This window comes from Physella acuta, unplaced genomic scaffold (genome assembly GCF_028476545.2).
Source record: "Physella acuta isolate Inbredline_101_S28 unplaced genomic scaffold, ASM2847654v3 ptg000416l, whole genome shotgun sequence".
Classification (NCBI taxonomy): domain Eukaryota; kingdom Metazoa; phylum Mollusca; class Gastropoda; family Physidae; genus Physella; species Physella acuta.
The window spans coordinates 435,149-462,727 of NW_026731935.1; the positions used below are offsets into that span (position 1 = coordinate 435,149).

The 27,579-nt window shown below is 40.0% G+C and overlaps 1 protein-coding gene across 1 annotated transcript in view; it reads right to left on the bottom strand.

Moving 5' to 3' along the window:
- Positions 1-3,926: 3,926 nt before the first annotated feature.
- Positions 3,927-27,579, bottom strand: part of LOC131942630 (neprilysin-1) — a 52,641-nt gene continuing 28,988 nt past the window's right edge. Inside the window, exons 15-21 of the mRNA XM_059302514.1 lie at positions 27,175-27,226; positions 20,075-20,210; positions 19,774-19,902; positions 18,763-18,855; positions 7,388-7,464; positions 4,035-4,130; positions 3,927-3,936 (exon numbers count right to left, since the gene is read on the bottom strand). Of these exons, the coding sequence (XP_059158497.1) occupies positions 3,927-3,936; positions 4,035-4,130; positions 7,388-7,464; positions 18,763-18,855; positions 19,774-19,902; positions 20,075-20,210; positions 27,175-27,226 (593 nt within the window). The remainder of the gene's footprint in view (positions 3,937-4,034; positions 4,131-7,387; positions 7,465-18,762; positions 18,856-19,773; positions 19,903-20,074; positions 20,211-27,174; positions 27,227-27,579) is intronic.

The window sequence follows — 27,579 nt, forward strand, 5'->3', positions numbered from 1 at the left end:
AGTACATCTAGAACCTCCTACAGTACATCTAGAACCTCCTACCATACAGTACATCTAGAACCTCCTACAGTAGATCTAGAACCTCCTACAGTACATCTAGAACCTCCTAGAGTACATCTAGAACCTCCTACCATACAGTACATCTAGAACCTCCTACCATACAGTACATCTAGAACCTCCTACCATACAGTACATCTAGAACCTCCTACCATACAGTACATCTAGAACCTCCTACAGTACATCTAGAACCTCCTAGAGTACATCTAGAACCTCCTACCATACAGTACATCTAGAACCTCCTACCATACAGAACATCTAGAACCTCCTACAGTACATCTAGAACCTCCTACCATACAGAACATCTAGAACCTCCTACAGTACATCTAGAACCTCCTACAGTAGATCTAGAACCTCCTACAGTATATCTAGAACCTCCTACCAAACAGTACATCTAGAACCTCCTACAGTACATCTAGAACCTCCTACCATACAGTACATCTAGAACCTCTTACCATACAGTACATCTAGAACCTCCTACCATACAGTACATCTAGAACCTCCTACAGTACATCTAGAACCTCCTACCATACAGTACATCTAGAACCTCCTACCATACAGTACATCTAGAACCTCCTACCATACAGTACATCTAGAACCTCCTACCATACAGTACATCTAGAACCTCCTACAGTACATCTAGAACCTACTACAGTACATCTAGAACCTACTACCATACAGTACATCTAGAACCTCCTACAGTAAATCTAGAACCTACTACAGTACATCTAGAACCTCCTACCATACAGTACATCTAGAACCTCCTACCATACAGTACATCTAGAACCTCCTACCATACAGTACATCTAGAACCTCCTACCATACAGTACATCTAGAACCTCCTACCATACAGTATATCTAGAACCTCCTACCATACAGTATATCTAGAACCTCCTACCATACAGTATATCTAGAGCCTCCTACAGTACATCTAGAACCTCCTACAGTACATCTAGAACCTCCTACCATACAGTACATCTAGAACCTCCTACAGTACATCTAGAACCTCCTACCATACAGTACATCTAGAACCTCCTACAGTACATCTAGAACCTTCTACCATACAGAACATCTAGAACCTCCTACAGTAGATCTAGAACCTCCTACAATACAGTATATCTAGAACCTCCAACCATACAGTACATCTAGAACCTCCTACAGTAGATCTAGAACCTCCTACAGTACATCTAGAACCTCCTACAGTACATCTAGAACCTCCTACAGTACATCTAGAACCTACTACAGTACATCTAGAACCTCCTACCATACAGTATATCTAGAACCTCCTACAGTACATCTAGAACCTCCTACCATACAGTATATCTAGAACCTGCTACTATACAGTATATCTAGAACCTCCTACAGTAGATCTAGAACCTCCTACCATACAGTATATCTAGAACCTCCTACTATACAGTATATCTAGAACCTCCTACAGTAGATCTAGAACCTCCTACCATACAGTACATCTAGAACCTCCTACAGTACATCTAGAACCTGCTACCATACAGTACATCTAGAACCTCCTACAGTACATCTAGAACCTTCTACCATACAGTACATCTAGAACCTCCTACTATACAGAACATCTAGAACCTCCAACAGTAGATCTAGAACCTCCTACCATACAGTACATCTAGAACCTCCTACAGTACATCTAGAACCTGCTACCATACTGTATATCTAGAACCTCCTACCATACAGTACATTTAGAACCTCCTACCATACAGTATATCTAGAACCTCCTACAGTACATCTAGAACCTGCTACCATACAGTACATCTAGAACCTCCTACCAAACAGTACATCTAGAACCTCCTACAGTACATTTAGAACCTCCTACCATACAGTAGATCTAGAACCTCCTACCATACAGTATATCTAGAACCTTCTACCATACAGTACATCTAGAACCTTCTACCATACAGTATATCTAGAACCTCCTAGAATACATCTAGAACATAGTACCCTACAGTACATCTAGAATCTCCTACCATACTGTATATCTAGAACCTCTTACCATACAGTACATCTAGAACCTCCTACAGTACATCTAGAACCTCCTACCATACAGTACATCTAGAACCTCCTACCATACAGTACATCTAGAACCTCCTACCATACAGTACATCTAGAACCTCCTACCATACAGTACATCTAGAACCTCCTACCATACAGTATATCTAGAACCTCCTACCATACAGTATATCTAGAACCTCCTACCATACAGTATATCTAGAACCTCCTACCATACAGTACATCTAGAACCTCCTACCATACAGTATATCTAGAACCTCCTACCATACAGTATATCTAGAGCCTCCTACAGTACATCTAGAACCTCCTACAGTACATCTAGAACCTCCTACAGTACATCTAGAACCTCCTACCATACAGTACATCTAGAACCTCCTACAGTACATCTAGAACCTCCTACCATACAGTACATCTAGAACCTCCTACAGTACATCTAGAACCTTCTACAGTACATCTAGAACCTCCTACCATACAGTATATCTAGAACCTCCTACAGTACATCTAGAACCTCCTACCATACAGTATATCTAGAACCTCCTACTATACAGTATATCTAGAACCTCCTACAGTAGATCTAGAACCTCCTACCATACAGTATATCTAGAACCTCCTACTATACAGTATATCTAGAACCTCCTACAGTAGATCTAGAACCTCCTACTATACAGTATATCTAGAACCTCCTACCATACAGTACATCTAGAACCTCCTACAGTACATCTAGAACCTGCTACCATACAGTACATCTAGAACCTCCTACAGTACATCTAGAACCTTCTACCATACAGTACATCTAGAACCTCCTACTATACAGAACATCTAGAACCTCCAACAGTAGATCTAGAACCTCCTACCATACAGTACATCTAGAACCTCCTACAGTACATCTAGAACCTGCTACCATACTGTATATCTAGAACCTCCTACCATACAGTACATTTAGAACCTCCTACCATACAGTATATCTAGAACCTCCTACAGTACATCTAGAACCTGCTACCATACAGTACATCTAGAACCTCCTACCAAACAGTACATCTAGAACCTCCTACAGTACATTTAGAACCTCCTACCATACAGTAGATCTAGAACCTCCTACCACACAGTATATCTAGAACCTCCTACCATACAGTACATCTAGAACCTCCTACTATACAGAACATCTAGAACCTCCTACAGTACATCTAGAACCTCCTACAGTAGATCTAGAACCTCCTACAGTACATCTAGAACCTCCTAGAGTACATCTAGAACCTCCTACCATACAGTACATCTAGAACCTCCTACCATACAGTACATCTAGAACCTCCTACAGTACATCTAGAACCTCCTACAGTACATCTAGAACCTCCTACCATACAGTAGATCTAGAACCTCCTACAGTACATCTAGAACCTCCTACAGTAGATCTAGAACCTCCTACAGTATATCTAGAACCTCCTACAGTAGATCTAGAACCTCCTACAGTAGATCTAGAACCTCCTACAGTATATCTAGAACCTCCTACCAAACAGTACATCTAGAACCTCCTACAGTACATTTAGAACCTCCTACCATACAGTAGATCTAGAACCTCCTACCATACAGTATATCTAGAACCTCCTACCATACAGTACATCTAGAACCTCCTACCATACAGTACATCTAGAACCTCCTACTATACAGAACATCTAGAACCTCCTACAGTACATCTAGAACCTCCTACCATACAGTACATCTAGAACCTTCTACCATACAGTATATCTAGAACCTCCTACAGTACATCTAGAACCTCCTACAGTACATCTAGAACCTCCTACCATACAGTATATCTAGAACCTCCTACAGTACATCTAGAACCTCCTACAGTACATTTAGAACCTTCTACCATACAGTACATCTAGAACCTCCTAGAGTACATCTAGAACCTCCTACTATACAGTACATCTAGAACCTCCTACCATACAGTACACCTATTTTTTTTGTTCATGTAAGACCCAACAGAGCAGTTAAATGCTTCTGAAAACGCTTCCATGTTTTGCAATGTTCCAATCACTCTGAAAATACAAGATGAAAATATTATTATAGCGAAATAGATATTTAGGTTATGTAATGTTTACAACTAGAGTTGATATAATAAAAATATTAGTGTTATATAATGTTTATGAAACTAGAAAATATAAATATAATAAGTTACAATGGTTACATAATGTTAATACATAGAGTTGATGGGGATGGTGGTGAATGCATACATATGGTCTACCAGCCTCAGCCTCCCACTCCTCACCCATCGGAGAAACCTACTATCTTACCCATTATCCCACCAACTATCCCACCTAATATCCCACCTACTACCCACCTACTATCTTACCCAATATCCCACCAACTATCCCACCAACTATCCCACCAACTATCCCACCAACTATCCCACCTACTATCTTACCCATTATCCCACCAACTATCCCACCTACTATCCCACCTACCATTCACCTACTATCTTACCCATTATCCCACCAACTATCCCACCTAATATCCCACCTACTACCCACCTAGTATCTTACCCAATATCCCACCAACTATCTCACCAACTATCCCACCAACTATCCCACCTATTATCCACCTACTACCCACCTACTATCTTACCCATTATCCCACCAACTATCCCACCTATCTTACCCATTATCCCACCAACTATCCCACCTACTATCCCACCTACCATTCACCTACTATCTTACCCATTATCCCACCAACTATCCCACCTAATATCCCACCTATTATCCACCTACTACCCACCTACTATCCCACCTACCATTCACCTACTATCTTACCCATTATCCCACCAACTATCACACCTAATACCCCACCTACTATCCACCTACTACCCACTTACTATCTTACCCATTATCCCACCAACTATCCCACCTACTATCCCACCTACCATTCACCTACTATCTTACCCGTTATCCCACCAACTATCCCACCTAATATCCCACCTACTATCCACCTACTACCCACCTACTATCCCACCTAATATCCCACCAACTATCACACCTAATATCCCACCTAATATCCACCTACTATCCCACTTCTATGCACCTACTATCCCACCTAATATCCCACCAACTATCCCACCTAATACCCCACCTACTATCCACCTACTACCCACCTACTATCTTACCCATTATCCCACCAACTATCCCACCTACTATCCCACCTACCATTCACCTACTATCTTACCCGTTATCCCACCAACTATCCCACCTAATATCCCACCTACTATCCACCTAATACCCACCTACTATCCCACCTAATATCCCACCAACTATCACACCTAATATCCCACCTAATATCCACCTACTATCCCACTTCTATGCACCTACTATCCCACCTAATATCCCACCAACTATCACACCTAATATCGCACCTAATATCCGCCAACTATCCCAACTACTATCCCACCTAATATCCCAACTACTATCCCACCTACTATCCACCTAATATCCCACCGACTATCCCACCGACTATCCCACCGACTATCCCACCAACTATCCCACCTACTATCCACCTAATATCCCACCAACTATCCCACCGACTATCCCACCGACTAACCCACCTACTATCCCACCTAGATATGTTGTGTCACATGTATTAAGCCTTGTTGCTCAGAAAGGTATACATTCTCAGTGACGAGACTTGTAGAATCAGTTTAAACAGAAACCAATTGAATAAAACTTCTCTCTACCATTGAATAAAACTTCTCTCTACCATTGAATAAAACTTCTCTCTACCATTGAATAAAACTTCTCTCTACCATTGAATGAATATTCTCTCTACCATTGAATAAAACTTCTCTCTACCATTGAATGAAACTTCTCTCTACCATTGAATAAAACTTCTCTCTACCATTGAATAAAACTTCTCTCTACCATTGAATAATACTTCTCTCTACCATTGAATAAAACTTCTCTCTACCATTGAATGAACTTTCTCTCTACCATTGAATGAAACTTCTCTCTACCATTGAATGAAACTTCTCTCTACCATTGAATGAAACTTCTCTCTACCATTGAATGAAACTTCTCTCTACCATTGAATGAAACTTCTCTCTACCATTTAATGAATATTCTCTCTACCATTGAATAAAACTTCTCTCTACCATTGAATGAAAGTTCCCTCTACCATTGAATGAAACTTCTCTCTACCATTGAATGAATCTTCTCTCTACCATTGAATGAAACTTCTCTCTACCATTGAATGAAACTTCTCTCTACCATTGAATGAAACTTCTCTCTACCATTGAATGAAACTTCTCTCTACCATTGAAGGAAACTTCTCTCTACCATTGAATAAAACTTCTCTCTACCATTGAATGAAACCTCTCGCTACCATTGAATGAAACTTCTCTCTACCATTGAATGAAACTTCTCTCTACCATTGAATGAAACTTCTCTCTACCATTGAATGAATATTCTCTCTACCATTGAATAAAACTTCTCTCTACCATTAAATGAAACTTCTCTCTACCATTGAATGAAACTTCTCTCTATCATTGAATGAAAATTCTCTCTACCATTGAATGAAACTTCTCTCTACCATTGAATGAAAATTCTCTCTACCATTGAATGAAACTTCTCTCTACCATTGAAGGAAACTTCTCTCTACCATTGAATAAAACTTCTCTCTACCATTGAATGAAACTTCTCTCTACCATTGAATGAAACTTCTCTCTACCATTGAAGGAAACTTCTCTCTACCATTGAATGAAAATTCTCTCTACCATTGAATAAAACTTCTCTCTACCATTGAATGAATATTCTCTCTACCATTGAATGAAACTTCTCTCTACCATTGAATGAAACTTCTCTCTACCATTGAATGAAACTTCTCTCTACCATTGAATGAAACTTCTCTCTACCATTGAATGAAACTTCTCTCTACCATTGAATGAAACTTCTCTCTACCATTGAATGAATATTCTCTCTACCATTGAATGAATATTCTCTCTACCATTGAATGAAACTTCTCTCTACCATTGAATGAAACTTCTCTCTACCATTGAATGAAACTTCTCTCTACCATTGAATGAAACTTCTCTCTACCATTGAATGAAACTTCTCTCTACCATTGAATGAAAATTCTCTCTACCATTGAATGAAACTTCTCTCTACCATTGAATAAAACTTCTCTCTACCATTGAATGAAACTTCTCTCTACCATTGAATGAAACTTCTCTCTACCATTGAATGAAACTTCTCTCTACCATTGAATGAAACTTAAAACTGTATGATTGTATAGTTGTATTTGAACTGGGTACCTAAATCTGCCAGGGCTGTGGACGCCTGTCTTTAACCGGGTGACTGTTGCTTCCGGCCTCATAACACCACACCATACCTAAAGGGGGAGAACAAAGCTCATAACACCACACCATACCTAAAGGGAGAGAACAGAGCTCATAACACCACACCATACCTAAAGGGAGAGAACAAAGCTCATAACACCATACCTAAAGGGAGAGAACAAAGCTCATAACACCACACCATACCTAAAGGGAGAGAACAAAGCTCATAACACCACACCATACCTAAAGGGAGAGAACAAAGCTCATAACACCACACCATACCTAAAGGGAGAGAACAAAGCTCATAACACCACACCATACCTAAAGGGAGAGAACAAAGCTCATAACACCACACCATACCTAAAGGGAGATAACAAAGCTCATAAGACCACACCATACCTAAAGGGAGAGAACAGAGCTCATAACACCACACCATACCTAAAGGGAGAGAACAGAGCTCATAACACCACACCATACCTAAAGGGAGAGAACAGAGCTCATAACACCACACCATACCTAAAGGGAGAGAACAAAGCTCATAACACCATACCTAAAGGGAGAGAACAAAGCTCATAACACCACACCATACCTAAAGGGAGAGAACAAAGCTCATAACACCATACCATACCTAAAGGGAGAGAACAAAGCTCCTAACACCACACCATACCTAAAGGGAGAGAACAAAGCTCATAACACCACACCATACCTAAAGGGAGAGAACAAAGCTCATAACACAATACCTAAAGGGAGAGAACAAAGCTCATAAGACCACACTATACCTAAAGGGAGAGAGCAAAGCTCATAACATCACACCATACCTAAAGGGAGAGAACAGAGCTCATAACACCACACCATACCTATAGGGAGAGAACAGAGCTCATAACACCACACCATACCTAAAGGGAGAGAACAAAGCTCATAACATCACACCATACCTAAAGGGAGAGAACAAAGCTCATAACACCATACCTAAAGGGAGAGAATAAAGCTCATAACACCATACCTAAAGGGAGAGAACAAAGCTCATAACACCACACCTTACCTAAAGGGAGAGAACAAAGCTCATAACACCATACCATACCTAAAGGGAGAGAACAAAGCTCATAACACCATACCTAAAGGGAGAGAACAAAGCTCATAACACCATACCTAAAGGGAGAGAACAAAGCTCATAACACCACACCATACCTAAAGGGAGAGAACAAAGCTCATAACACCACACCATACCTAAAGGGAGAGAACAGAGCTCATAGCACCACACCATACCTATAGGGAGAGAACAGAGCTCATAACACCACACCATACCTAAAGGGAGAGAACAAAGCTCATAACATCACACCATACCTAAAGGGAGAGAACAAAGCTCATAACACCATACCTAAAGGGAGAGAATAAAGCTCATAACACCATACCTAAAGGGAGAGAACAAAGCTCATAACACCACACCTTACCTAAAGGGAGAGAACAAAGCTCATAACACCATACCATACCTAAAGGGAGAGAACAAAGCTCATAACACCATACCTAAAGGGAGAGAACAAAGCTCATAACACCATACCTAAAGGGAGAGAACAAAGCTCATAACACCACACCATACCTAAAGGGAGAGAACAAAGCTCATAACACCACACCATACCTAAAGGGAGAGAACAAAGCTCATAACACCATACCTAAAGGGAGAGAACAAAGCTCATAACACCATACCTAAAGGGAGAGAACAAAGCTCATAACACCACACCATACCTAAAGGGAGAGAACAAAGCTCATAACACCATACCTAAAGGGAGAGAACAAAGCTCATAACACCATACCTAAAGGGAGAGAACAAAGCTCATAAGACCACACCATACCTAAAGGGAGAGAACAAAGCTCATAAGACCACACCATACCTAAAGGGAGAGAACAAAGCTCATAACATCACACCATACCTAAAGGGAGAGAACAGAGCTCATAACACCACACCATACCTAAAGGGAGAGAACAGAGCTCATAACACCACACCATACCTAAAGGGAGAGAACAAAGCTCATAACATCACACCATACCTAAAGGGAGAGAACAGAGCTCATAACACCACACCATACCTAAAGGGAGAGAACAGAGCTCATAACACCACACCATACCTAAAGGGAGAGAACAAAGCTCATAAGACCACACCATACCTAAAGGGAGAGAACAAAGCTCATAACATCACACCATACCTAAAGGGAGAGAACAAAGCTCATAACACCATACCTAAAGGGAGAGAATAAAGCTCATAACACCATACCTAAAGAGAGAGAACAAAGCTCATAACACCACACCATACCTAATGGGAGAGAACAAAGCTCATAACACCACACCATACCTAGAGGGAGAGAATAAAGCTCATAACACGATACCTAAAGGGAGAGAACAAAGCTCATAACACCATACCTAAAGGGAGAGAACAAAGCTCATAACACCACACCATACCTAAAGGGAGAGAACAAACCTCATAACACCATACCATACCTAAAGGGAGAGAACAAAGCTCATAACACCACACCATACCTAAAGGGAGAGAACAAAGCTCATAACACCACACCATACCTAAAGGGAGAGAGCAAAGCTCATAACACCACGCCATACCTAAAGGGAGAGAACAAAGCTCATAACACCACACCATACCTAAAGGGAGAGAACAAAGCTCATAACACCACACAATACCTAAAGGGAGAGAACAAAGCTCATAAGACCACACCATACCTAAAGGGAGAGAACGAGCTCATAACATCACACCATACCTAAAGGGAGAGAACAGAGCTCATAACACCACACCATACCTAAAGGGAGAGAACAGAGCTCATAACACCACACCATACCTAAAGGGAGAGAACAAAGCTCATAACATCACACCATACCTAAAGGGAGAGAACAAAGCTCATAACACCATACCTAAAGGGAGAGAATAAAGCTCATAACACCATACCTAAAGGGAGAGAACAAAGATCATAACACCACACCATACCTAAAGGGAGAGAACAAAGCTCATAACACCACACCATACCTAAAGGGAGAGAATAAAGCTCATAACACCATACCTAAAGGGAGAGAACAAAGCTCATAACACCATACCTAAAGGGAGAGAACAAAGCTCATAACACCACACCATACCTAAAGGGAGAGAACAAAGCTCATAACACCACACCATACCTAAAGGGAGAGAACAAAGCTCATAACACCACACCATACCTAAAGGGAGAGAACAAAGCTCATAACACCACACCTTACCTAAAGGGAGAGAACAAAGCTCATAACACCATACCATACCTAAAGGGAGAGAACAAAGCTCATAACACCATACCTAAAGGGAGAGAACAAAGCTCATAGCACCATACCTAAAGGGAGAGAACAAAGCTCATAACACCACACCATACCTAAAGGGAGAGAACAAAGCTCATAACACCACACCATACCTAAAGGGAGAGAATAAAGCTCATAACATCACACCATACCTAAAGGGAGAGAACAAAGCTCATAACACCATACCTAAAGGGAGAGAACAAAGCTCATAACACCATACCTAAAGGGAGAGAACAAAGCTCATAACACCACACCATACCTAAAGGGAGAGAACAAAGCTCATAAGACCACACCATACCTAAAGGGAGAGAACAAAGCTCATAACACCACACCATACCTAAAGGGAGAGAACAAAGCTCATAACACCACACCATACCTAAAGGGAGAGAACAAAGCTCATAACACCATACCTAAAGGGAGAGAACAAAGCTCATAACACCATACCTAAAGGGAGAGAACAAAGCTCATAAGACCACACCATACCTAAAGGGAGAGAACAAAGCTCATAAGACCACAACATACCTAAAGGGAGAGAACAAAGCTCATAACATCACACCATACATAAAGGGAGAGAACAGAGCTCATAACACCACACCATACCTAAAGGGAGAGAACAAAGCTCATAACACCACACCATACCTAAAGGGAGAGAACAAAGCTCGTAAGACCACACCATACCTAAAGGGAGAGAACAAAGCTCATAACACCATACCTAAAGGGAGAGAACAAAGCTCATAACACCACACCATACCTAAAGGGAGAGAACAAAGCTCATAACACCATACCTAAAGGTTGAGAACAAAGCTCATAACACCACACCATACCTAAAGGGAGAGAACAAAGCTCATAACACCATACCTAAAGGGAGAGAACAAAGCTCATAACACCACACCATACCTAAAGGGAGAGAACAAAGCTCATAACACCACACCATACCTAAAGGGAGAGAACAAAGCTCATAACACCACACCATACCTAAAGGGAGAGAACAAAGCTCATAACACCACACCATACCTAAAGGGAGAGAACAAAGCTCATAACACCACACCATACCTAAAGGGAGAGAACAAAGCTCATAACACCACACCATACCTAAAGGGAGAGAACAAAGCTCATAACACCACACCATACCTAAAGGGAGAGAACAAAGCTCATAACACCACACCATACCTAAAGGGAGAGAACAAAGCTCATAACACCATACCTAAAGGGAGAGAACAAAGCTCATAACACCATACCTAAAGGGAGAGAACAAAGCTCATAAGACCACACCATACCTAAAGGGAGAGAACAAAGCTCATAAGACCACACCATACTTAAAGGGAGAGAACAAAGCTCATAACATCACACCATACCTAAAGGGAGAGAACAGAGCTCATAACACCACACCATACCTAAAGGGAGAGAACAGAGCTCATAACACCACACCATACCTAAAGGGAGAGAACAAAGCTCATAACATCACACCATACCTAAAGGGAGAGAACAAAGCTCATAACACCATACCTAAAGGGAGAGAATAAAGCTCATAACACCATAACTAAAGGGAGAGAACAAAGCTCATAACACCATACCTAAAGGGAGAGAACAAAGCTCATAACACCACACCATACCTAAAGGAAGAGAACAAAGCTCATAAGACCACACCATACCTAAAGGGAGAGAACAAAGCTCATAAGACCACACCATACCTAAAGGGAGAGAACAAAGCTCATAACATCACACCATACCTAAACGGAGAGAACAGAGCTCATAACACCACACCATACCTAAAGGGAGAGAATAAAGCTCATAACACCATACCTAAAGGGAGAGAACAAAGCTCATAACACCACACCATACCTAAAGGGAGAGAACAAAGCTCATAACACCACACCATACCTAAAGGGAGAGAACAAAGCTCATAACACCACACCATACCTAAAGGGAGAGAACAAAGCTCATAACACCATACCTAAAGGGAGAGAACAAAGCTCATAAGACCACACCATACCTAAAGGGAGAGAACAAAGCTCATAACACCACACCATACCTAAAGGGAGAGAACAAAGCTCATAACATCACACCATACCTAAAGGGAGAGAACAAAGCTCATAACACCACACCATACCTAAAGGGAGAGAACAGAGCTCATAACACCACACCATACCTAAAGGGAGAGAATAAAGCTCATAACATCACACCATACCTAAAGGGAGAGAACAAAGCTCATAACACCATACCTAAAGGGAGAGAATAAAGCTCATAACACCATACCTAAAGGGAGAGAACAAAGCTCATAATACCACACCATACCTAAAGGGAGAGAACAAAGCTCATAACACCACACCATACCTAAAGGGAGAGAATAAAGCTCATAACACCATACCTAAAGGGAGAGAACAAAGCTCATAACACCATACCTAAAGGGAGAGAACAAAGCTCATAACACCACACCATACCTAAAGGGAGAGAACAAAGCTCATAACACCACACCATACCTAAAGGGAGAGAACAAAGCTCATAAGACCACACCATACCTAAAGGGAGAGAACAAAGCTCATAACACCACACCTTACCTAAAGGGAGAGAACAAAGCTCATAACACCATACCATACCTAAAGGGAGAGAACAAAGCTCATAACACCATACCTAAAGGGAGAGAACAAAGCTCATAACACCATACCTAAAGGGAGAGAACAAAGCTCATAACACCACACCATACCTAAAGGGAGAGAACAAAGCTCATAACACCACACCATACCTATAGGGAGAGAATAAAGCTCATAACATCACACCATACCTAAAGGGAGAGAACAAAGCTCATAACACCATACCTAAAGGGAGAGAACAAAGCTCATAACACCATACCTAAAGGGAGAGAACAAAGCTCATAACACCACACCATACCTAAAGGGAGAGAACAAAGCTCATAAGACCACACCATACCTAAAGGGAGAGAACAAAGCTCATAACACCATACCTAAAGGGAGAGAACAAAGCTCATAACACCACACCATACCTAAAGGGAGAGAACAAACCTCATAACACCATACCTAAAGGGAGAGAACAAAGCTCATAACACCATACCTAAAGGGAGAGAACAAAGCTCATAACACCATACCTAAAGGGAGAGAGCAGAGCTCATAACACCATACCTAAAGGGAGAGAACAGAGCTCATAACATCACACCATACCTAAAGGGAGAGAACAAAGCTCATAAGATCACACCATACCTAAAAGGAGAGAACAAAGCTCATAACACCATACCTAAAGGGAGAGAATAAAGCTCTTTACACAATACCTAAAGGGAGAGAACAAAGCTCATAACACCATACCTAAAGGGAGAGAACAAAGCTCATAACACCATACCTAAAGGGAGAGAACAAAGCTCATAACACCATACCTAAAGGGAGAGAACAAAGCTCATAACACCATACCTAAAGGGAGAGAACAAAGCTCATAACACCACACCATACCTAAAGGGAGAGAACAAAGCTCATAACACCACACCATACCTATAGGGAGAGAATAAAGCTCATAACATCACACCATACCTAAAGGGAGAGAACAAAGCTCATAACACCATACCTAAAGGGAGAGAACAAAGCTCATAACACCATACCTAAAGGGAGAGAACAAAGCTCATAACACCACACCATACCTAAAGGGAGAGAACAAAGCTCATAAGACCACACCATACCTAAAGGGAGAGAACAAAGCTCATAACACCATACCTAAAGGGAGAGAACAAAGCTCATAACACCATACCTAAAGGGAGAGAACAAAGCTCATAACACCATACCTAAAGGGAGAGAACAAAGCTCATAACACCATACCTAAAGGGAGAGAACAAAGCTCATAACACCACACCATACCTAAAGGGAGAGAACAAAGCTCATAACACCATACCTAAAGGGAGAGAACAAAGCTCATAACACCATACCTAAAGGGAGAGAACAAAGCTCATAACACCATACCTAAAGGGAGAGAGCAGAGCTCATAACACCATACCTAAAGGGAGAGAACAGAGCTCATAACACCACACCATACCTAAAGGAAGAGAACAAAGCTTATAACATCACACCATACTTAAAGGGAGAGAACAAAGCTCATAAGATCACACCATACCTAAAAGGAGAGAACAAAGCTCATAACACCATACCTAAAGGGAGAGAATAAAGCTCATAACACCATACCTAAAGGGAGAGAACAAAGCTCATAACACCATACCTAAAGGGAGAGAACAAAGCTCATAACACCATACCTAAAGGGAGAGAACAAAGCTCATAACACCACACCATACCTAAAGGGAGAGAACAAAGCTCATAACACCATACCTAAAGGGAGAGAACAAAGCTCATAACACCACACCATACCTAAAGGGAGAGAACAAAGCTCATAACACCACACCATACCTAAAGGGAGAAAACAAAGCTCTTAACACCACACCATACATAAAGGGAGAGAACAAAGCTCATAACACCATACCTAAAGGGAGAGAACAAAGCTCATAACACCACACCATACCTAAAGGGAGAGAACAAAGCTCATAACACCATACCATACCTAAAGGGAGAGAACAAAGCTCATAACACCATACCATACCTAAAGGGAGAGAACAAAGCTCATAACACCATACCAAAAGGGAGAGAACAAAGCTCATAAGACCACACCATACCTAAAGGGAGAGAACAAAGCTCATAACATCACACCATACCTAAAGGGAGAGAACAAAGCTCATAACATCACACCATACCTAAAGGGAGAGAACAAAGCTCATAACACCATACCTAAAGGGAGAGAATAAAGCTCATAACACCATACCTAAAGGGAGAGAACAAAGCTCATAACATCACACCATACCTAAAGGGAGAGAACAAAGCTCATAACACCATACCTAAAGGGAGAGAATAAAGCTCATAACACCATACCTAAAGGGAGAGAATAAAGCTCATAACATCACACCATACGTAAAGGGAGAGAACAAAGCTCATAACACCATACCTAAAGGGAGAGAACAAAGCTCATAACACCATACCTAAAGGGAGAGAACAAAGCTCATAACACCACACCATACCTAAAGGGAGAGAACAAAGCTCATAACATCACACCATACCTAAAGGGAGAGAACAAAGCTAGTACAAGTACTTCACAAGTTGACTTAAGGGGGTCTAGTTTAATTAGTTCACATGATATCTCTGGCGGGATCTTTGCGTGACGTCATTAGGTCGGGCGTCACCAGTCGTGGTAACACATAATTTTACGCACATACACGTGTATATTATAATATATGCCTGTCTGTTTCTCTCTCTCAAATTCCAAAAACTAGTGCGGTAAAAATAAAAATCATTTGAGATTTACAACACGGAGTAGCCTACTTGAATGTGCTTAACTAATCACAATAAATTGTTTTTTGAAATGGTTTTGAATCGCGCTCTTCACATCAAAATAACATGATCTAAACACCGCGCATTGCCTATATACAAATTGAAGCAATACAGTTTTTATATTCTGTGTCATCTTTATTTGTAATGTCAAGCTCATGACTCGACCTTGTGTTCTCATACCTTCTACTAGAGTTACACGCATGGACCACACGCGTCACTGTGCATTCAATAGAAAGCTTGAATTAAATCCAAATCAATATTTCATTGTATTGAACATTCACGTTGTGAGGCCGACTACATCCTAAGAAAATTAATATTGGTCAATGTGGTCCTTATGTGTAGCTCTCTCAAATGTTCTCAAAACAATTGGTTTCAATGTGGTCCTTATGTGTAGCTCTCTCAAATGTTCTCAAAACAATTGGTTTCAATGTGGTCCTTATGTGTAGCTCTCTCAAATGTTCTCAAAACAATTGGTTTCAATGTGGTCCTTATGTGTAGCTCTCTCAAATGTTCTCAAAACAATTGGTTTCAATGTGGTCCTTATGTGTAGCTCTCTCAAATGTTCTCAAAACAATTGGTTTCAATGTGGTCCTTATGTGTAGCTCTCTCAAATGTTCTCAAAACAATTGGTTTCATTGTGGTCCTTATGTGTAACTCTCAAATGTTCTCAAAACAATTGGTTTCAATGTGGTCCTTATGTGTAACTCTCAAATGTTCTCAAAACAATTGGTTTCAATGTGGTCCTTATGTGTAACTCTCAAATGTTCTCAAAACAATTGGTTTCAATGTGGTCCTTATGTGTAACTCTCAAATGTTCTCAAAACAATTGGTTTCAATGTGGTCCTTATGTGTAACTCTCAAATGTTCTCAAAACAATGTATGGTTTAATGTGACACTTGTAACAAACATGTAACCAACGGGGCCCCTAGACGTAGGGGCCCCGCGGTCCAGGGACCCTCGAGCTTTTAAAATAAATATGGAAAAACTACTTTTTTATTTGTTCTTCTTCGTTATTTTTAGGAGGGAAAATATACTCGGAACCGTAAAATTGCTATAAAAGCAGTTGGCGGAAAAAAAAAAAGAATAATAACAATTTTCTTTGTTATCAGAAACTATAGCCCTTGAAACTATTGACGCTCTCATAAAATTATTTTTGAAATGAGCGTTATGTGGGTACAATAATGTGATCTAGCCCCTATGATGTCAAACGGAAGTATTTTAGAATGTGCACATATCTGCAATCTGGTTTCGGTCACGTTGAAAAATATAGCTTATAATATCATACTAGATTAACGTTTGACACAGTCATAGATATTTAAAAATATAGCTTATAATATCATACTAGATTAACGTTTGACACAGTCATAGATATTTAAAAATAAAGCTTATAATATCATACTAGATTAACGTTTGACACAGTCATAGATATTTAAAAATATAGCTTATAATATCATACTAGATTAATGTTTGACACAGTCATAGATATTTAAAAATATAGCTTATAGTATTATACTAGATTAATGTTTGACACAGACATAGATATTTAAAAATATAGCTTATAATATCATACTAGTTTAATGTTTGACACAGTCATAGATATTTAAAAATATAGCTTATAATATCATACTAGATTAACGTTTGACACAGTCATAGATATTTAAAAATATAGCTTATAATATCATACTAGATTAACGTTTGACACAGTCATAGATATTTAAAAATATAGCTTATAATATCATACTAGATTAACGTTTGAAACAGTCATAGATATTTAAAAAATATAGCTTATAATATCATACTAGATTAACGTTTGACACAGTCATAGATATTTAAAAATATAGCTTATAATATCATACTAGATTAACGTTTGACACAGTCATAGATATTTAAAAATATAGCTTATAATGTCATACTAGATTAATGTTTGACACAGACATAGATATTTAAAAATATAGCTTATAATGTTATACTAGATTAACGTTTGACACAGTCATAGATATTTAAAAATATAGCTTATAATATTATACTAGATTAACGTTTGACACAGTCATAGATATTTAAAAATATGGCTTATAATATTATACTAGATTAATGTTTGACACAGTCATAGATATTTAAAAATATAGCTTATAATATCATACTAGATTAACGTTTGACACAGTCATAGATATTTAAAAATATAGCTTATAATATCATACTAGATTAATGTTTGACACAGTCATAGATATTTAAAAATATAGCTTATAATATTATACTAGATTAGATTAACGTTTGACACAGACGTAGATATTTTGTGACATCAATCGCAAACAGCTTTTCTATATATTATATTGAAATTTAATCTTTTATTATACTAGAAAATGAAAAATGTAATATGCGATAGTGTAATAAATAGTGTAATTATTTCACCCACTTTTATAGTTTATTAAATTTCATAAAGAAAATAAAATGTACTTTTAATGGATTAGAAAATCGGTTGTGTTGTGTTAAGTGCTGTTGTGTGTTGTATTTGTTGTGTATAGTGTGATATTTTGTGTTGTAATCTCATGTGTTCTGTGTTCTGTTTTCTTTTGCATTTCAAAACTTTATTAAATTATTTTTTTTATTTTTTTTTAAATCGTCACGCATGCACCGAATGCGGACTGTGAAATTGAATACCTGAGCAAAGTTGATGAAAAAGAGCTGATCATTCGAATATTCAAGCAGGCCAGGTAATCTTTGCTCTAGATGTCCACGTGAGTTTCTGAAGGCCTGAAATGTTTGGTCAAACCAAAGTTTTTTGATAACTAATTGTTAACAGTTTGGGCATAACAGATACATAAAGATAACATGAAGGAGACAAAATATGAACAATTCTACTGCACAAAGCAACAACAATTCTAATGCACAAAACATAAAAAATTCTACTGCACAAAACATCAACAATTCTACTGCACAAAACATCAACAATTCTACTGCATAAAACATCAACAATTCTACTGCACAAAGCATCAACAATTCTACTACATAAAACATCAACAATTCTACTGCACAAAACATCAACAATTCTACTGAAGACAATTCTACTGCACAAAACATCAACAATTCTACTGCACAAAACATCAACAATTCTACTGCATAAAACATCAACAATTCTACTGCACAAAACATCAACAATTCTACTGCACAAAACATCAACAATTCTACTGCATAAAACATCAACAATTCTACTGCACAAAACATTAACAATTCTACTGCATAAAACATCAACAATTCTACTGCACAAAGCATCAACAATTCTACTGCATAAAACATCAACAATTCTACTGCACAAAACATCAACAATTCTACTGCATAAAACATCAACAATTCTACTGCACAAAGCATCAACAATTCTACTGCATAAAACATCAACAATGCTACTGCACAAAACATGAGTAATTCTACTGCACAAAGCATATACAATTCTACTGCATAAAACATCAATAATTCTACTGCATAAAACATCAACTATTCTACTGCATAAAACATCAGCAATTTTACTGCACAAAGCATATACAATTCTACTGCATCAAACATCAACAATTATACTGCATAAACATCAACAATTCTACTGCATAAAACCTGATAATTCTACAACACACGTTATGACAAACTACTCTAAAGAGCAAAAGAATTGAAGATGAGAACCTTATAGGCCTCCTTTAGTCCCCCATTGTCAGCAATGTTCTCCCCCTGTGTTTGAATGCCATTGACGTTCATCTTAACCTCAGGGACGCTGTAGTTGTTGTACTGGTCGATAATACACTGTGCTCGCTCCTAAGATTGTAGCAACATGTTTGGCTTATTTTCTATCAGACTAATACTGTATTCGTTTTATACTAAACAATTACTTTGAAAGTGATGTACTGTGATCTTCACAAACATGAACTAGAAACATTGTATGAAAACCTAAATAAATCTAATGAAATGCTGGAGAAATTGTATCAACCTTAAATCTCCGTATAACTTCATCATCCCACCATTGCACGAGAATTCCATTTTTATCATACTGGCGACCCCTATCATCGAATCCATGAGTCATTTCATGCCCTATAACCATGCCAATACCACCGTAGTTTAGGCTCCTAAAATGATACAGATATAATTATTCGCATGAATGTATATATATATATATATATATATATATATATATATATGTGACGAGCGAACATTTATCCTGCCGACAACGCCAATTGTAACGAGCCAACAGTTACCATGCTCGCAACGCCACATGTAATGAGACCTAATTGCCTGTAGTGCCACGTGTTAACGAGTTTAACCACTCATTCTAGACAACATTGACCACAGTATAGATACTCAAGATGCAGGTTCGCTATTGATCCTTTATTACATGAATCAAGAAATGCTTCATAATAACACAATAAATCAACAGGAATGCTTCTCAATAATAGTCTGAATCAACTGACCCCTAACAGTCCTTCACTAGGCTTTATATAACTGAATCCACATGTCTATAATCCTCCTTAACACAATACGGCTAACCCGTTCTATAACCGACTTGACATAGTCACACAGACTGACTGATCTAAGCGAGCGATGAAGGAGGCAAGAGCCTCGAAACGGGAAGAGAGAGGACGAGTTCTGCCGTCCCCTCCTATTTATGCCTTGAAATCGTAGTCGTACTTGTCTCCATTTCCGTAATCGATACTTGTAATCGATGTATCCGAATACTAATGTCGCAGTTTCTGACGTACCGTCCGATTCACTAAAACATCTGCGTCCCATCCATCAAAGTTGACAGCTCGTCTGAAACTTCTCGTACCGTTTCCCAAAATAGCACGCGTTGGCTTTGAGATCGTCATCAGACCGATCCAATAAGCCACCTGTTATGGTTGCGTCAGATTTCATACTGCGTCGCGGCTTCTCGTTCGTTATCATTTGTAACTGGTGGTTAGGCCCACCCCAGTTACATCCACCCCTGCTTTTTTTGTGTGTTTTCAACCACAAACAACGCCTGGCAGGTGCACTTCCTAAATGTCCATCGCATCATCGTAAAAAAAAATTTATTGTTCCACTCACTGTCCACGACGTTCCATTCGTATACGATTGACAGTTATACCTATTTCACATATCAACTGTGTCTACATCATCTTCCTGAGACACAAAACAGTTCTAGAATTCACATCCACCCTTTCCATTTGGTGCCTTCACCAGTTCACTTCTATAGCTCTTTGAACAGTCTGTTTTCATACCAGCGCGACCATGAAAGAATTGATGGTTGCTGACAAAAAATTTCGTATTCCTTCTGTTCCTTAAACTTCTCCGCGGACCACTTATCTGATGGTCTACTGTCTCTCTGCTTCTGGAGGGACCGGGATCCTCATTGTTGCCGGTATCCTCCCCTTGCGTATCGCGGTTGTTCTGTTGATGGTGATATGGTTCCGGAATGGGTATGTGACTTTCCGTTATAACTTCCGGTTCCCTAATTGTCTTGGGTTTCTCTGTGTGTAACTGCTCTTCTTGCCTATTCCAATATTTCTTTAATTGAGCAATATTCGCCCACCGATCCGGTTTGGCGTGATCGATGGGTCTTATCTTAAAGGGGCCACCTGCTGCTTTAGGCATCTCCACGACTTGCCATATCTCCTGTCCCCAGAGATCGTGGATTTTGTTTCTGCCTAACGGGTGGCTACGCAGTAATACCCTGTCATTCAGTTTGAGTGGCGGGTCCTTTGTCTGTACCGGCGGTTCCCTTCGCCGTGCTTCATGTTCTAGTCTTTCCTGTACTACCCTGTACATTTCTCTAATTCTTCTCATATGTTCATTCACATATTCCAGTGCGGTGTATGAGCCAGTCATACTCTCCCTTTTTCCTAGGGACAAATCAAGAGGGAGTCGAGCCTCTCGTCCGAACAGCAACATGTATGGCGTAAAGCCGGTTGTGGCATGGGGTGTGCAGTTGTATAGATATACCAACTCTGGGAGAAAATCAGGCCAACGTTTTTTCTGTTCAGGTTCTAGCGTACGCAGCAAATCATGCATGCTGCGGTTGAACCGTTCACACTGTCCGTTTCCCTTCGGATTAAATGTGGTTGTTCTAGATTTGTTGATCCCGTAGTGGCTGCACAGTTGGTTAATTACTTCTGACTCGAAAGCCCTTCCTTGGTCAGAGTGTAATTGTCTTGGTATGCCATATTTGATGAACCAATGTTCTAATAAGACCTTTGCCACTGTTTTGGCAGTCTGATCTCGTGTGGGCACCGCCACAGTCCATTTGGTGAATACATCAGTCATTACCAACACATGTTCCGTCCCATCCGATGATTGCTCCAACGACGTAAAGTCCATCGCCACAATCTCTAGTGGTTTTGTCGCTAGTAGGTGTCCTGATGGCTGTCTCATTTTGACAACTGGCATTTTCGCATGCTGACACCTCACACAAGCCTCACAATGGCGTTTGACCTCCATTTCCATATTGGGCCAGTAACACCTCCGTCGTAATATTTTGTGCGTCCTGTCCTGACCCTGGTGTCCTGCCCTGTCATGTGCCAACCTTAGCACTTCTTCTCTTAACTGTCCCGGCACCACCACCTGGTGTATTGTGCCATCAATTTGGTCATGAATTCTCCGCATGAGAACACCATCCTTTATACTGAGACGGTTCCACTGACTCAGTATTTTCTTTGTTTCTCGACCAAATTGTTCTCTTTCCCTTCTTCCTGGGAATTTTTGTTCCTGGACGTGTTTCAATAGCGGTTGTAAGCCAGTATCCGTTCTCTGGGCATCTCTTATCTTTTTGTGATTAAGGCAATTAAAATCACTACTGTCCATATGTCCGGGCTCTGTGGATATGTGCTCCACCCCGGTCTGCCCGTTTTGCATCACTTGTACCCCATGAGGGATATCTGTTGACGCTCTGACCTCACATATTCCTGTCAGTGTTTCCTCCTCATCACCCGGTCTCTCGTAAGGATTCCTTGATAAGGCGTCCGCATTGCCATTGGACCGCCCCGGGCGATGTTTTCTCTCTAGGTCAACGAGTGCCAAATCTGCTGCCCATCGCTGTTCGATGGATCCCAGCCTTGCTGTAATTTGAAGTTCTTTTTCAATATCTGATAATTTTTCTAGTTTGCCAACACTGTTCTGTTGTCTACTATTTTTATTTACTTCTTCCGATAACAGACGCTCTAAAGATGAACATTTCTCCTGTGCTTTTAATTTGCATGAACTTTTCCTATCCAGTTTCCTGGTTAGACTTTGAATTCCTTTATTAAGTCTACCAATTTTCTTCTTATCATCATTTTTCTTAGCCAACAAATTGTTCACTTGAAACTTTTCAACATTCAAGTTCATTTCACAGTTCATTTTTCCACTATCTGATAATTGCCCTTCGAGTCTTGTTTGAGACTCTTTCATTGTTTGTTTCCTTTTGTTTCTTACGCCATAACCTCGCCGCTCTGTAGCCTTGACCTGCCTTACAGAGGGCGATCGTTTCACCGGACAGTACCGTGCCATATGTCCGGGTTGTGAACAGGACAAGCAAATGGGTCGACCGTCTGCCGTCCATTGGAGTGATGGCTTGGCAGGACGCGGCCGTCCAGCCCGTCCCTGTTTTGTACCGTTCTTTTCCTGATTCTCAGCTGTTGACCTGCTTTCCAACCACTTCAAGCGTTGGTCAACCTTCTCTAGGTGGGCCAACAGTTGAGCCATCATGGTCTCCATCGTGTCGGCCCCTGTGGGTGGGGATTGTCTCTGTTCAGGCACAGAGACTTTGTCCACCGAACAGTTCGATTGGTCCTCATCCTCGGACCTGCGGATCGCTGAGTTCCTGACCTGAAGGAAGGTCAACTGCTGGTCTCTGTGGACCTCCTCTTTCAACTCTCTCCTTAAGATCGGGGTTGCTAGCCCCTCGATGAAATGGTCCCTCAGTAGGCGTACATCAATGTCCGGTGATTTGCCCTTTACCAAATCAAAGGCCCTGTTCATCCGGTGTGAGTACTCCATCACACTCTCCGCCATTCTCTGCTTTAAGCCCACGAATCCCGATAGCAGTTGCACTCCCGACCGTCTCTCCCCAAAGGTCTCCATAATCAGATCTAGCACCTTATCTGGATCTGATTGGACGGTCCTATCGTGGCACTTAACCTCTGCCCTAACCGTTTCACCTATACTGCCCATCAGCAGTCTTAATCTTTCCTCTGGTGACATATGTCTCGAGGCCCAGGCCGCTTTGACCTCTTCACTGAACCTGTTGGTTAAAGTTGGATCTCCGTCCCCGTAAAATTTGTTAATATGGGACTCTCTGGGTAGGACCACTATATGGGTCTGCTTCTCGTCCAGAGTAGACATTTTCTTCCTTAAGTACTAAAAAAAAGAGTTCTTTCTTACCGTGTGTGTATGAAAAATTTTTCCTCGTTCCTCAATTTTCACAGTTCCTGAATGTCCGAATTCACACACACACTAAACACAGTTATGCACAAGGTTGACTATAGGTGCCTTAAACGGCAAGTCTAGTTGAATTCATCCTGATCGCAGCGCCAATTGTGACGAGCGAACATTTATCCTGCCGACAACGCCAATTGTAACGAGCCAACAGTTACCATGCTCGCAACGCCACATGTAATGAGACCTAATTGCCTGTAGTGCCACGTGTTAACGAGTTTAACCACTCATTCTAGACAACATTGACCACAGTATAGATACTCAAGATGCAGGTTCGCTATTGATCCTTTATTACATGAATCAAGAAATGCTTCATAATAACACAATAAATCAACAGGAATGCTTCTCAATAATAGTCTGAATCAACTGACCCCTAACAGTCCTTCACTAGGCTTTATATAACTGAATCCACATGTCTATAATCCTCCTTAACACAATACGGCTAACCCGTTCTATAACCGACTTGACATAGTCACACAGACTGACTGATCTAAGCGAGCGATGAAGGAGGCAAGAGCCTCGAAACGGGAAGAGAGAGGACGAGTTCTGCCGTCCCCTCCTATTTATGCCTTGAAATCGTAGTCGTACTTGTCTCCATTTCCGTAATCGATACTTGTAATCGATGTATCCGAATACTAATGTCGCAGTTTCTGACGTACCGTCCGATTCACTAAAACATCTGCGTCCCATCCATCAAAGTTGACAGCTCGTCTGAAACTTCTCGTACCGTTTCCCAAAATAGCACGCGTTGGCTTTGAGATCGTCATCAGACCGATCCAATAAGCCACCTGTTATGGTTGCGTCAGATTTCATACTGCGTCGCGGCTTCTCGTTCGTTATCATTTGTAACTGGTGGTTAGGCCCACCCCAGTTACATATATATATATATATATATATATATATATATATATATATATATATATATATATATAAGAGCTCAGTAAAAATAATCACTTTACACACCGTGTAACCTAAAATCCCAACAAACCAATAGCTAACTCTGACCACAACATGAATAATAAACCAATTCTAAACCTACATATCTCCCTAAACCTAACCTAACCTAACTTATCCTAATCCTAACCTTAACCCTATCTCTAACCTTATCCCTAACTGTACGGGGGGGTAACTGACAGGGGGTAATTGCTCCGCGGGGGGGGGGGGGGTCATTGACGGGGTAGGGTAGTGTCCTGCTCTCGTGTACCTACCTGTTTCGTTAAGTTCAATTGTATACAGATAAGACACATTCATGTCAGCTACCAATAGTACAATTGTATACAGATATGACACATTCATGTCAGCTACCAATAGTACAATTGTATACAGATATGACACATTCATGTCAGCTACCAATAGTACAATTGTATACAGATATGACACATTCATGTCAGCTACCAATAGTACAATTGTATACAGATATGACACATTCATGACAGCTACCAATAGTACAATTGTATACAGATATGACACATTCATGTCAGCTACCAATAGTACAATTGTATACAGATAAGACACATTCATGTCAGCTACCAATAGTACAATTGTATACAGATATGATACATTCATGTCAGCTACCAATAGTACAATTGTATACAGATAAGACACATTCATGTCAGCTACCAATAGTACAATTGTATACAGATATGACACATTCATGTCAGCTACCAATAGTACAATTGTATACAGATAAGACACATTCATGTCAGCTACCAATAGTACAATTGTATACAGATAAGACACATTCATGTCAGCTACCAATAGTACAATTGTATACAGATATGATACATTCATGTCAGCTACCAATAGTACAATTGTATACAGATAAGACACATTCATGTCAGCTACCAATAGTACAATTGTATACAGATAAGACACATTCATGTCAGCTACCAATAGTACAATTGTATACAGATAAGACACATTCATGTCAGCTACCAATAGTACAATTGTATACAGATAAGACACATTCATGTCAGCTACCAATAGTACAATTGTATACAGATAAGACACATTCATGTCAGCTACCAATAGTACAATTGTATACAGATAAGACACATTCATGTCAGCTACCAATAGTACAATTGTATACAGATAAGACACATTCATGTCAGCTACCAATAGTACAATTGTATACAGATAAGACACATTCATGTCAGCTACCAATAGTACAATTGTATACAGATAAGACACATTCATGTCAGCTACCAATAGTACAATAATTGTCAGCATCAATGTTTTTGAAAAATGGTGGCATTCTGTATATAACGTCTTGAGCAATGGGTTATAAACAATCGAAATGTGTAATGGTATCTGTGTTTTCATTGACCGTTGTATAAGATCAAGTACACAAAGAGATACAAACGAGAGATCATATGATAGGTAGTACTCATTTGGGATAGTCTTTATATGATAGGTAGTACTCATTTGGGATAGTCTTTATATGATAGGTAGTACTCATTTGGGATAATCTTTATATGGTAGGTAGTACTTACTTGGGGTAGTCTTTTTATTGTAGTACTTACTTGGGATAGTCTTTTTATTGTAGTACTCACTTGGGATAGTCTTTTTATTGTAGTACTCACTTGGGATAGTCTTTACATGGTAGGTAGTACTTACTTGAGATAGTCTTTTTATTGTAGTACTCACTTGGGATAGTCTTTGCTGTAAAATGGTTGTTGTAGAATAGCAGCAGGAAAAGCTGTGAACAAAATATGCTTTAACTACACATCTCAACTTACTCACCCCACAAACATCTCAACTAACTCACCCCCACTTACACATCTCAACTAACTCACCCCCCACACACATCTCAACTAACTCACCCCACACACATCTCAACTTACTCACCCCACAAACATCTCAACTAACTCACCCCCACTTACACATCTCAACTAACTCACCCCCCACACACATCTCATCTAACTCACCCCCCACACACATCTCAACTAACTCGCCCCACTTACATATCTCAACTAACTCACCCCACACACATCTCAACTAACTCACCCCCACACACATCTCAACTAACTCACTCCCCATACATCTCAACTA